Raw genomic sequence first — 13,569 nt, 5'->3', positions numbered from 1 at the left:
TAAAGGCAGCTTTAATTGGGTCTTATCTGGGTCTCCACTGCTGTGTGCTCTACTTAAGACCATGGGTCGGCTAATCCACTTACTTAAAAACACATTTAAGCTTCATGGGTAACAAAACCTTAAAGGGTCCTAGGGACTACAATTACAAATACCGTGAAAAACTCAAATCCCGTCAGGTTTCTCCACACCACTCCTCAATTTGTGGTTTTGCAGCAAGGGTGTTTGGGGTCAATTCCTCAGACAACAAAGAGTTATGAGTGCTGGGGCCCACATATGTTAACCATAGCCTCCCTCAAAGGAGCATTAAATATCTCAAGTTCACATCTGAGCCAGTGAATTTTGTAAAATAATGATGAAAAACTGCACTCTTTCTAGGTTTGTTTCCTTAAGATGCCCAAGGGCAATAGCGTGTACCTTGGAGTATTTGGCCAGTTAAAGGATTTTCAATTAATCCATTCATGCCAGTAAGCACACGGTCCCCAGCTGCTAAAGTTAAACCTTGACCGGCTACTAAACTGTGACCTCTGGTCCAAAAGACGCCATGGGAGAGGGTGTACAGTGGCAGCACTCTGAGGTATGCATGCAACAAACTAATTTCAAGTTTGCAGGCAAAGAGTTAGAACCACAGAAGCAGCACACACAGGAATAGACCATTAACTTGTTACCCTGACTCAGGTGCACTGCAAAAAATGTGTTTTAACAAGCAATTGCAGTCTTGTAATAAGACTGAAGATCTTTTTTCTTCTCTCAAGTACAAAATAATAGCTTGGTCTAAGTTGCTCTTTACTTGACGTTAAATGTTATTATTTAGCAAGTAAAATAAATAAGATTTGAATTCTCAATATAAGTATTAAAAAACCGACATTATTTTGGTGTCTGTAGTGTGGTGAGCAAGAGCACTTGTTGTTGATTTGAAAAACACAATGCAGACATTCCTGCCTTCTGTAGTCAAACCGGAATGATTGGGAAACATGTCCTCAGCGATAACACCAAATTAAGAATTTCTGCAAAACTACCACTAGTCTTAAAGGTACAATAGGTAAGATTTTGGTGTAAAACATTATTACAAGACCGTTGTAAATCCCTTCCCCACACAGTGACAAATTAGGAATTTGGTTCTTCCCCTTGTCATCTGCTCTGTCATCCAGATGACCATTTTACCACAACACTCCTTAAGAAAATGGAGTCACATCTGCCCATGATTGCACTGAAATGTACCATCCCTCACGAAACTGGCAAGAAGTCTGCAGCTGGCCGGCACGCTCTTGTATGTAAGCTGCATGAAGGGGTATATTGAATATAATATAATATTATATTATATATAATTGAATATGAATGAATATCTGTCAAGGGTATATTGCAATAAAGGGTGTGCTCACTGGGTCACCCGATCCTGCCACCGGGCCTCAATAAAAAGCCACTTCCGGCTCTGAGATATGACTGCAAGAAAGAGGAGGATGGAGGTTCTGAAGCCGTTCCCACAGTGTTCCTGAGGTGGCGACAGGTCTTTCCCTTGGTTTGTCTTGTCCGTTAAATTCGTTATAAGCAGACTGTAGCGTAATGGCTAAGGTGCATGACTGCAACCTGGAAGGTCGGTGGTTAAACTCCGATGTAGGCACGATAAATCCTTTGGGCACTTCAGCAAGGCCCTTAACCCCGCATTGCTCTTGGGGGGGGGGTGGTATCTGTATGTCACTTGTGATAGAAGCGTCAGCTAAAATGTTTTTTATTTATTTCATTATTTAATATATTTCATTACCTGCGGGCTGCTTTGGCTGGTACATCCTTGCCTGGTTCATGAGCGGCCCGACGCGCTGACGAGGCTCATCACCGCGCATGACTCACAGCGGAGAGAAATGAGAACAGAGAAAACAAGGTTGCACACGCGCCCGTCTGTCCCTTTCCGTGGAGCCTCTCTGCCTTCCGGTATCCGGTACATCAAAAGCAACGCTCACAATCTATCACAAAAAGAGCCTCCCCAGACACATAAGCTTTAAATTAGTTCAAGTTAAAATAAGCTTCATTTGGGGCAGGAAAGTGTAAATTGGCAGGTTTTTCGAGCAGTTTAAAAATGCATCTCTGAGGATTTTTAAACCAAGAAAATTAGCATATGTGGCCCACAGATGCCGGTCTTGTATGAAGGGCAAAAAAGAAGCGTGTTACATAAAACTTGTTCTGTTTCTAATCCTGGCTAAATATTTGTTTCCCCAAAGAGCCAGGGAATTCCAGGTATTTCAGATGTTATTGGACGGATATATGAATGAAGCATTCCAATGTGTGCAAACCAACTTCCCTCCTGCGTTAAAGCAGTCTCAGGTTCCAGGGCCAAAATATTTTGGTAAGAAATAGTAAAACTGTCAAAATTCAGGAGAAGCTCTGGGCAGGACTTTAATGTCCTAAAAAAATGTATGGCAATAAATGGGACAGGGGATGCAACTGAGTCTAGTGTACCTTTAAAAAGACAGAGACATCATTCTGTAGCTGGTTGCAGATAGGACAACTGATTAATAGTAAGCCCTATTTAACTTGCTGTCGAAGAATAAGAGATACATTACAGCTAACTTTGTGTCAGCGAAGGTATTGCTATTGAGGTTTGGCACTTTTCTCAGTTTATTTTCACTTGGAGATGGATGGAGAAAGAGAAAGACAAATGTAGAGACACCACAAGTGAAACATACTCATATTTGAGGTGGTAAGTTGATAATGTAGGCAAGTAGACAAATGTGGCACAAACGTGGCAGATGTGGCACAAACCGAGAACTGCAGAGGGAGAAGAAGAGAGGAAGAGTGAAGGGGAGAGGAAGAGGAAGAGAGAGAGAGGCAGACAGAGAGATAGAGAGAAAATGACAATAGATAAGGATATAGGAAAAACAAAATTGTCCCACTTGATGAACAAATGAGATATTTGCTGATTGTTTGGGAGCTTTGGGGTTATGGTAGCTCTGGGCCAGAGCGAAGCGCAGTGGCGCAGTTTGGGGGGGCTGACAACGGCAGGCTCGCAGTTTCAAAAATGACAAACGGGGGCTATTGTTTGCCACCTCTGGACCACGCAGCCCAGAGAATGGAGGATTGAGGCAACCACACAGGGCCATTGTTGCAGGAACGCGGGGCGGGGCCGAGCTCCCGGAGCAGGCCGGACTTTCAGGACCCTCCCGCGCCGCAGCCTCCGCGGCCATGACCCCAGCGCCCGGCCTGCTTTGTGAGTCCCGTTGCAGCGAACGCCCACCCCCTGCAGTAACATTCCCACGTGAAAACTAAACAAGGCCGTCGTTCCTCAGCCTCCGTGCCTCTCCATTAAAATGTGACAGATACTCGCTGTGGGAAACTCACAACACACCTGCACGCCCGCTGTTTATTTAAGCCCTGCTTGTTTAAGCCCTAGCAACCGCAAACTAGCCACTATGTCCTTGTTGTGCTGAAGCTTGTAGGTGCAAAGCCAACTGGAACGGCGGTATAGAGCCAAGTTCGGCCACCACGAGGGTGTTGAATGTTGAACCTTTGTTCTGGTGAAGGTTTGATATGGCCGAAATGTCAGCACTAAAATGTAGATTTTTGAGCATTACAATAGTGCGAGTATCTTTGTTTCAGTTTCTAGGCCAGTCCTTTAGGCTCCTTGCGCTATTTTGTTTTGGTGTGTGCGCGTCTCTTCAGACATTAGATTGAAGCAATTTACTACAAAGGAAAAGAACCACAGTTGTGGTGGATACCTGTGCAGAACTGAAAGCAACGTGATGACCAATCATGAGGACACAAATACAGAGCTAACCAGAAGAAGGAATTGGGAGGACTGCACACTCCAACAACCCCCCCCGCCCCCCCCTTTTGCAACATCCTTGCTAGTGTTGCCATGGTAACAGAGACCAGAGGTGCAGCGAGGAAGACGAACAGGAACATTGATTTTTTTTTTAAACACACCCATCCCCCACACCCCCCTCCCCCAACCACAACCCCCTGGAAATCACAGCTTACAAGGTCAGCCATTTACAGCCGACAAGGTAAATTTGATTAATAGGAATATTCTGCTGTGAGACTACTCAAAAACAGCACGGCTCAGCTTTTTAATAAGAGAAAAATATCCTAGCCCGCGAAGCTAGCGGTTTTGGGGGAGAGGCGACAAGCGCACATGTGTGCGTGCTTGCGCTTGTGTGCGAGTACGCAAGAGACATGCCCTGGATTTGGAGACTGCAGTGCAGCTCTGCTCCCCTCTCCCTCCGTCACGGTAAGTTCAGTACGCACAGGCACCGCTGTGCGGCAGACTGCAGTGTCCCCAACCTTGGCCCACGGTCAAGACCGGACCTCCACCATCAGAGCCAAAACTACCCACACTTCCGCCCCTTCTCCCCTCTCGTTCGTCCGCGCACACGTGCCGTGCCCCGCCCCCCAGCTCGTCTCGCTGCCCGTGAAATTCGAGCGTCGTCTGTCAACTCCGCACTCCTCACCTGCGTCAGGAGACCACGTGGTCACACCAAACAAAAGGCCTGGACGCGGTCTCTCTTCGGTCCGTGTGTTCACAGTCACGGTTTGTTTAATCCCCTGGGAAACTCCATGACGATTATCAGGCTGCTCGGTGTGTGTTCATTGACTCCACGCAGAAGCCTGCTCTGTCAGTCACATGGTTAACGGCTCCACCATTTCAGTGTGTACACTGTAAACATTCATGCTCGGGACTTTGAAAAGGACAGGGGAAAAAAGCCAAGGAATATCAGCAGTACCTAAAATCACAATAAGGTGTCGGTTTGGACAGCGTGCACTGAACCACTTCATTAGTCTTCCGTCTCTGATGTTAAATTAACTGCATAGTAAGCTCACTAACATTACCCATTTATGTAATGGTCAGGTAGCTGGATACTTAAAATAACCGTTAGCACCAGGGCAAATTTTTCATCGTCAGGAGTGTTAACAGGGCAGAAGGTCAACGAACCAATTCCAAGGATCTCACGACTTGGAAAAGCAGAATGGAAACAAGGCAGTAAAGGAACACAGCCATTCAGACCAGATCATTTCATGCCTCGAATGCAAATCCTCTTATACGGATGCTTGGTGATCTCAGAGGGCCATCCTAGGACTCATCACGGGGGAAGGAAATGTACAATGTCCTGAGCACAGTCACCCTCCCTGCTCCCTCCTGTTATCGGTTGCTAGGCACCACACTGCCGGCAGTTCTTGGTGCCGCAGTGACATTAAGCCAGATTCTGACTTGACTCATACATCACCTGGCTTTGCCAGTTGGGTGTTTTCAGGCCCCTTGCCAAAGGCATTTCCAAAATCTGCCTTTATAAACCTATTACTTTAGTTGCAAAAATAAGACTGTTGCCCTCCACAGGAAATGTAAGCTCCATTTAACCTATAAAAACCTACAGTATGGAGAATACCCATAAGGATTAGTGAATTCTGCATGGGATTGTGAGAGCTGGGACCCAAGCTTTGGGCTACACGCTCCCCAAAACACACAGCTAAAGAAGAATTGGGCATACACAGACGACTGCCTGGCATGTTTCTCATCAGTAATGCCCAGTGCAAATATGGGTATTTTTCTTAGACACTTTAGCCTCCATTCCCGAATAGATTTAAGGAACTCAGGGTGTGCATATAGACCTGTTAGAGCCAACAGGCTTTGCAGTTTCCAGAGAGGACAAGATGGCAGATGGAGATAGAGTGAAACAAAGACAGAGACAGAGAGTGGGATTATTTATATTGTGAGAATGGGTTGTTCAGTTTATGTTTGTTCAGTAGTTGCACAGACTTGGCCTGCACATCCCTAATCCCCAATTCCCCCACCCGCCACCAAAACCTGCACCAGTGGGGGACAGCTGGTCTCAATGTGACATCTTGACTTGATAAAATACAGTTTATTTCCTACAGTCAAATAGATTTACTGCAAGACCGCGCTTGCCTGATAGCATGGACGTCATTGTCGAGGACGCAAACTGGTCATTATAGGTCTCTTGCATTCCGCCGGAGTTATTGCACAGAGCCAGCAAGTGTTTGCATTTCAATTTCAAAGTACTTTATTGGATAAAACACTATTCACTTTATTGGTCCTATTAGTCTAATGTTTTCTAGGGAGACCAGACGCAATCCTTACAATTCACAGTCAAAATAACAACGGATCTTCACCTCAATATTTAAAATCACCCAGAGAAGCTTATACAGGTAACTCCATAGAGCTTTGCACCGATGCAGACACAAAAAATGGTGTGTTTCAGGCGATTTTTGTCTTGATTACCACACACACACAAAACTGTGCAAAATATGCCCTTCGTAAGGTTTATTCTGTTTACCTTGAGTAGGCTAGCTACATGACGTACGTGTTGATCACCGGTTATCCTACATTTGTTTGTATATGTATATTGGCTTTGGACTCAATGGTGCGTAACCGAGTATCCACACGAATCTCAACATTGATAGTTATTTAATTTTTTTACAATGAAATGTATTATTCATCTTCCGCACAAATGTCCAATAGAGCTTGATCGGTAAAATACAAGCATGATCGGTATTAACACATCAATTGATAAATGTGCTGGTCCACCGCAATTTAGGCAAGCATACAAGCCGAAGCACACACAAATCAACACTGCTTCATTAAACCACATAGAAATGTGATGGATAAAGCATCATTCATTATGTAGGAAATGTAATTTCATGAAGATGCAATCGCACACAAACACACAATAAAAGGCACATTATTATTCGTTTCACACACTTCATCCTAATCTCGTCTGCGTCTTGGGGTTTACAATATCGTAAATGGAATCCCACTCCTTTAGATAACCTGACACACAAGTTAACAGCTCCCGAGCAAGCAATAGGCTACTTTTCAGCAGAATTTATTCGGAACCATATGTATCGATATTCAAATCTGAATGAGAAACGATTCCTACCTTGAAAGCCGTATCATCATTCAAGAGACATCTGCAAACTCTTGATCCAGTTTGAACCTCAACACAATACGGTACGATTCTAGTGTCGCGGATGACATCATTCGCGTTGCCTTTTGCAGTGCGCATGGCCCAGTGCTAACAATAGCATGGTTTTCTGGGAATTGTAGTGTGAGCAGGTCTCTAGCCATGTCTGCATGCCTGCTCATCCACAATTCCGCATTCGCAATCGGAATGCCCGAGGGTCATCATTCAGCCGAATTCACATTGTTCACTGAAGCATACGTAACGTCCGTCACTCTGTCTAAAATGATTATAGTTATTGTGGCTAGGCACGTTGTTGATTGATAATTACACTTTCCATTCTAATCTACGTTGCTAATTGATACAGTTGCCAGTGAACGAGGCTTGTTGTAGCAATATATCCGGTATTGGCTTACTCAATGTAGACTATAGACTACACTGGACAATGGAACACGAAACAAATATTTTTGTATAGAAATAAAAATTGAAAAAGAGTAACACAGTATAACAATATATGAAGCTGTATATAAAAGCAAATTCCCTTTTGTAGTAGGCCTAACCTCTGAGCCTCATTGATGGGCTATGGTATTTGAATGTAACACGGTTTCTGGCACACTTGGGGGCTGAAATAATCAAATATAATCAGTAATAGGCAACACGATGCATATTAGTACCCGACAAGGACAGGATGAGCTTGTGTACCCGTGTTTTGTTTTGTGCAATTATTTTCTCGACCACGGGCCAATACAAAAGTTGGCTACGGACAAAAAATCGTATGCGTTAAATAGCCGGAGGTTCTCAACTATGTCCTTAAGAATCAAATGACACTCGAAAACCGGATTTTCACTGTCATCAGTCTACTTATATGCTGCCATCCTCTTGAATGTTTATGACAAAGTTGTGCTGACCATCTCACCTGCGAAATGTTAAAAATCACAAGACTGATAATCTGAATGGGGGTAGCAGCTTGCTCTGCACCGAAGCTACTGCAGAAAACAGACGCAGCTACTTTTATCCAGTCACTTATGGTCTCTCGAGTATAAATTAATAAATTAAACACGGCTTCAACGTAACTTGGCTCAATGGAAATTAAGCCTCAAACGTCAGAGCCTGCGATATTGCGTATCATTCCCGCTTCTCAGGTACAACGCTCTTGCGACATCTGCAGGAAATGTACAAGAACTGCGTAAACTGCGCAAAGATGTCCGTTTGTAGTTCCGTTAGTGACCACTGGACGTCAATAACTTGAACGTAATGTCCGAATACTGCATTTACTTTCTCGTTAACCAAAGCACAAAATATCGTGGCGGCTAAGATTATAGATTATAGAATTTAAATGCTATCCACAGTTGGGTGGTTCAGTATAGCATTTCTTCACTGACCCACCAAATCCATGGCACATCTTTTGTACACATGCACAGAAGAAAATCACAATCCTAATTACTCGTCAGCTAGCGATGTGGAAAGAAACATAAAAATTGTGGACTTTAAATTTGGAATGTGGAAATAGTATATTACCGTTATTTAGCTGATGCTTTTTATCCAAAGTGACTCATAGTCGATTAGACAATCCCCCCTGGAGGGCATTGCTCAAGGGCCCAACACCTGTGCAGATCTTATTGTGTCTATGCCGGGGCTTGAAGCATCAACCTTCTAAGTCCCACTCAACCTTAGCCACTAGACTACAGGCTGCCCCCTCAAGCAGCCAAACCAAAGCCGCCAATATTGTCAGTACTGGCAAGTGCGATGTTGTGCGACCATTTTGCTTTTCAAGACAGAACCAGCCACAGCTATTAGAAAGCAAAGGCCACACGTACAAGAGACAGCAAACACACTCAACAAAAAGGACTTCACCTTGTTCTGGGGGAATCATTTTACTGTGTACATTTACAGATCAGATCACAAAAGTCCCACATCTTCACGTTGTACAGAAACGCTCAACTCCTTCTCGCCTTCCACAGCAGCAGACAATAATCTTGCCGTCACCACAGTATTTACAGTTTATTTCGAGGCTCAGCTCTTTAAAGCATTTGCTTGGAGAGGTAATCATTCACAAGACTAAAAACATGAGGGGGAGGGTTTGGGGGGGGGGGGGTGGGTTGAAATGCAAGAAGGAAAACAAATCCAAAGTGTAATAATATACAATGTTTGGACATCTGCACACCGGCTTTGATAGGAAAAGCTCTACGACAGCCAGTTTGATTGAAGAAATGCCCCGTGGTTGCCCGAAAGGTCCAATCAGTGCACATGTAGGGGTGGGGGGGAAAAAAAAAGAAAAAGAAAAAAGATCAGTAGCCGTTCACACCCAGAGGGATCGGGAGAGAGAAATCAGGCCTATTTGCCACATCCTGCTGCCCCACAGAGCTACCCCAAAAATAAATAAACCACCACCCCACCCACGATGCTCATGCTCGTGCTCCACCTGACCACGCCCAGCCCCCGAAATCCATGGTCTCCGAGGGTGTCCCTCCCGACGACGGTCAATGAGACGTCTCAGGCGACAGTCACCTTATCTCAGCCCGGTCGAAGAAACCCCGTAACCACCTTTGAAAAAGCACTCCGTTTTGTCGCCGAGTTCTTTTCCGTTAAAGAGTCAGGAGCGGTCAGAAATGTGTAGTGTGTTTGTTTTCTGCTCAGGTAGCGCGTCGGCCCTGAAATAAAGAGGAAGCTTCGGTCCCGTCCCGTACGTGTCCAAGATGAGCTGCCGCTTTAGATGGCGCCTCCCTGAGGCTCCGAGGAGATCTACAGCAGGACCGGGGGTGCGGGTAGGAACGGGAGCGTTGCAGTCGAGGATTTCAACCAGGAGGGCAGCAGGGGAAAGGGAGGTTTACGCTAGGGAGCGCTGGCGTGGTTTAATCCTGGGGTACAGCTGCAGAGCGACAGAAAACTCAGTGTGAAACACTGATGCTTTCAATTACCAGCAGTGATTGTTACATCAGTATTATAATGTTTCGATAAGAACATCGTAATTACATAATTTTTCACCTTTGGTACAACAAGTAGTTTTGTGAAGCCTACACCCATTTTAATTGAGAGCTGGACAAATGGGAAACTTGGGTCGATGCCGTTAACGGTCGGTAGAGATGGCTAGTATTCACCTTAGGCAAATGAAATGGGGGTAAGCGCCACAAAATAGACCAAAGTGAAATATCCTTTTCACGCTTTGGTTGAGAAAATTGAGAAAGTTGAGAGAATTTAGGAGGGTTTTATTAGGGGCTATCAAAACAATAGTATATCAGTCATTTCGATCGGTTGAAAAGGTATGAAGTAGAGAGTGCCATATGGCATTCTCTGGATTTTAAAGTACATTAGTTATGCTTGAGTGTCATATGGCACTCTTGGGACTGAAATGGTGAAGGAGATAATTCACTGCTGTTTAAGTCCTGTGTTGCGAGTATCTGTGGGGGGTGAAGTTTCTCACCCCAAGCAGGTTTCGGGGCACGTAGCCCTCCTTGTCATTGAGCCGGGCCCACCACCAGTCCGTCTCACTGTCGTCCTTACGGCTCAGGACGGTGATGGCGTCGCCCTCCTGGAAGGAGAGCTCATCGGCACTCTGGGCCTCGTAGTCCCACAGCGCGTACACCGCCCCCTTGTTCATCACGCCCATCTTCTCCTGAACACCTACGGGCAGGAGGAGAGGAATGTCACAATGCCTGCCCAGGGCCTTACACTGACACTCAACCCTTCATTCTCCTGCCAACCTCTCCTCTTTGCAAGTGAAGGAGGAGTAAGGTTTCACTAACGTCAAAATAGGTGTAGCAACCATGGTTTTCACTGTTATATGAACCAATCAATATATTTTACTGTCCATATTAAAACACCACAGTTTGAGTGAGAAAACCGCTATATAAATGCCACTAAGCATTTACACAGTCATGAGGGGGGAAACTCGCCTCAACCACCACCCACGTCAGTGGTCTCTAATCCTGGTCCTAGCTGCAGGGTCAGCTGGTTTTCGTTGTACCCTGCACTTAATCACTTAGAGCACTAGATTACAAACTAACCTCAAGTGGTTACCTGCATGCTGATTTTAAGGTGGCCCTCCAGGACCAGGGTTGGAGACCACTGACCTGAGCTGAGGTGGAGGGAGAGAAGAATCGACCCAAGGCTTTTTGGAAGAATGCCCCCAGGCCATTATCTCCAATAGTATATAAAGTACAGACATGGTTCAAAGCTTGAAATAAAGAAATAAAGATGTACTGATTAAGACTGGGTTATTTTCAAATCAAACTGAAGGGTCTAAGCTTTACAATGGTATTCGTACCACCACAGTTTCAATCAATGACTAGTGAAAGCAATAAATTAAGAAAGTATTTTTAGATCTCGGCATCTAATTTCAAGGCCACTGTGCCTCCAGGAGTTTTCAAATCAGTGGGTGGTTAATGACATGTAACATTACATTACAGTGATTGAGCTGATCTTTTTATCTAAAGTGACTTAGTTGATGAGACTGAGGCCAGATTTATACTCGCTGCATAGCCCTTGTGATGAAAACTTAAGTGTCGCACAAGGTTTTGCAATTATAATTGGGCAAAGTCTGCGACAACGGTTCTGTTGTCTCTATGGCAACACAATGCCAAACAGCTGATGTTTACATTTTTGAAAACACTGTGGAGCCTATCCCTGACAGTAAATTTCAGTATTCCATCTTGCTATCCAATCAACTGAGTATATGAATGTAGGCCACTAGATGTGTAACATTACAACAACCCAACTATAATAATGCAATGATGCAGGAGAGCTTATGGTAGATTTCCCATATAGTCGTGGACACTGGGGTCATGTATATTCATTTGAGGTCACATCAGACCAATGTTTGGGAACCGCTGCACTAAGTTATAGACTGCCCCCATTCTCCACCCATCCTGGGGTTTAAGAGGCCTTGACTGGCCCCACTTGGCACACAGCCTCTTACCGCGGAGGAACTGGGAGCACTGGACATAGCCCTCCTCCATCTCCTCGCACTTGTCGGCGGCCGTCTCCACGTCGCTGATGGTGGTGCCGAAGATGGCGGCTCCGGACTCCACCAGCAGCTTGCAGAGGTGCACGCTGTTACAGGAGGCAGCGCAGTGCAAGGGTGTCCTGCACAAACGACACAAGAGGAGGCTCGGTCATCGGACAGAATGCGTACCATGCTCTCAAATGGGTGTAGCCGAAGGTACTTTCCTTCCCTCAGTGAAGCCTTGAAGAGCCTTTTAGAACTAGAACACTAATAGCAACATGTTAGCTAGCTAGCTAGAAACATAGATATAGATAGATTTGATAAAAAATACTTCAGGCGGTTTTTCTCCAATGTATGTACAACATCTGTGGTTGGCCGAGCTAAACCTGCTGGCCGACCTGCTATTTGCAGTCTTGGAGGCAGCAACTGCAGTCCAGGCCTCGCTAAAGGAAGGAAAATGCCACAGGCATGGGGCTTAGACGGTAAAGGAATGCTGGGAAACGAGCCTCACCAGCCGTCGCTGTCCGCCGCGTTGACGTTGACGCCGAAGTCGAGCAGGAACTTGACGATGTGGTGGTGGCCGGCGCAGACCGAGTTGTGCAGTGGGGTGATGCCCTCGTCGTTTGGCATGCTGGGGTTGTCCACCTATGAAGAACACACTGGTGAGGCTGGTCACACAAACACACACACCATGGAACAGGGCAGCGCAGAGCCACACAGAGAGGGCCAGTATACCAAAGGTACTTTTGTTCCCTCGGTGAAGCCTGGAATGCAGCAGCTTGTAGAACTAGAAAACTGCTCGCGATGGGTTTAGCAAACTAGCTAGCTCAGTTCCATAGATAGCAATGTATTAGCTAAAAAACAAACAAACTGTGGTTGCCTGAGCTGAACCTTCCAGACGTCACTGAGGGAAGGAAAGTACCATGGGCGGACAGTACAGTAGAAAATAACTGCTTTTTCTGTCAAAGTGGAACAGAACAGCACAGCACAAACTGGGAGAGGACAACACAAAGTGGAGCAAAACAGAACAGAAGAGTTGGACAGAAAGAACACAAAGAGGAACAGCATCGCAAAAATATTTTTTGAAGAGGACAGCAGAAAATGGAAGACCGTTTGCATGGAGCATAACAGAAACAGCACAATGTGGGTCAGAACAGAAAGTGGGGCAGAATAACAAAAAGTGGGGCAGAACAACAGTGGACTAGCAGTGAATAAAGTAGAACAGGACAGCGCAAAAGTTGGTCAGAACAACAGAAAGAGGAACAAAACAAAACAAAATGGAACAGTATTGCATAAAGCGGAGCAGAACACAACAAAGGGGAACAGCATTGCATAGGGTGAAACGATGTATGACAGATCGTAGCTGCACTGCACCGAGCAAGACGGCAGAGCAGCACAGGGTGGCAGAGTACAGGACGGGCACCGCACCTCGTAGATGATCCTCTGGACCAAATCAAACTCCCCTTCCAGCGAGGCGTCCAGCAGCAGGGCCAGGGGGTTGAACTTGACCCGGAGGCCGTGGCCTGTGCGCTCAGACTCGGGCTTCTTCAGGTTACTGCGCTTCTGCACGGGGACAAGAGAGGGGGCTCAAATTATACATTTTGTAGTTCTATTCTCCTGGCCAATAGGGGGCTCAAACTATACGTAGCCACTAGGCTCCAGGCTGCTGTATGTTACAGGCATAACTCACAGGCTGCTGTATGTTACAGGCATAACTCACAG

At 45.6% G+C, this 13,569-nt stretch overlaps 2 protein-coding genes across 4 annotated transcripts in view; both read right to left on the bottom strand.

Moving 5' to 3' along the window:
- Nucleotides 1-6,959, bottom strand: part of LOC133129601 (disheveled-associated activator of morphogenesis 1-like) — a 67,412-nt gene extending 60,453 nt beyond the window's left edge. For both annotated transcript variants that reach the window (XM_061243795.1, XM_061243797.1), the window contains exon 1: nt 6,885-6,959. The gene's annotated coding sequence lies outside the window, so the exon portion shown is untranslated. The remainder of the gene's footprint in view (nt 1-6,884) is intronic.
- Nucleotides 6,960-8,760: 1,801 nt separating this feature from the next.
- Nucleotides 8,761-13,569, bottom strand: part of LOC133128373 (apoptosis-stimulating of p53 protein 1-like) — a 32,206-nt gene continuing 27,397 nt past the window's right edge. For both annotated transcript variants that reach the window (XM_061241822.1, XM_061241823.1), the window contains 5 exons: nt 13,276-13,410; nt 12,359-12,492; nt 11,821-11,987; nt 10,327-10,526; nt 8,761-9,774 (listed from right to left, as the gene is read on the bottom strand). In XM_061241822.1, the coding sequence (XP_061097806.1) occupies nt 9,733-9,774; nt 10,327-10,526; nt 11,821-11,987; nt 12,359-12,492; nt 13,276-13,410 (678 nt within the window). In that variant the 3' untranslated portion in view covers nt 8,761-9,732. The remainder of the gene's footprint in view (nt 9,775-10,326; nt 10,527-11,820; nt 11,988-12,358; nt 12,493-13,275; nt 13,411-13,569) is intronic.

The sequence above is a fragment of the Conger conger genome, chromosome 5 (genome assembly GCF_963514075.1).
Source record: "Conger conger chromosome 5, fConCon1.1, whole genome shotgun sequence".
Classification (NCBI taxonomy): domain Eukaryota; kingdom Metazoa; phylum Chordata; class Actinopteri; order Anguilliformes; family Congridae; genus Conger; species Conger conger.
The sequence above is the reverse complement of the archived record's forward strand: the minus strand, read 5'-3'. Positions and strand labels throughout refer to the sequence as shown.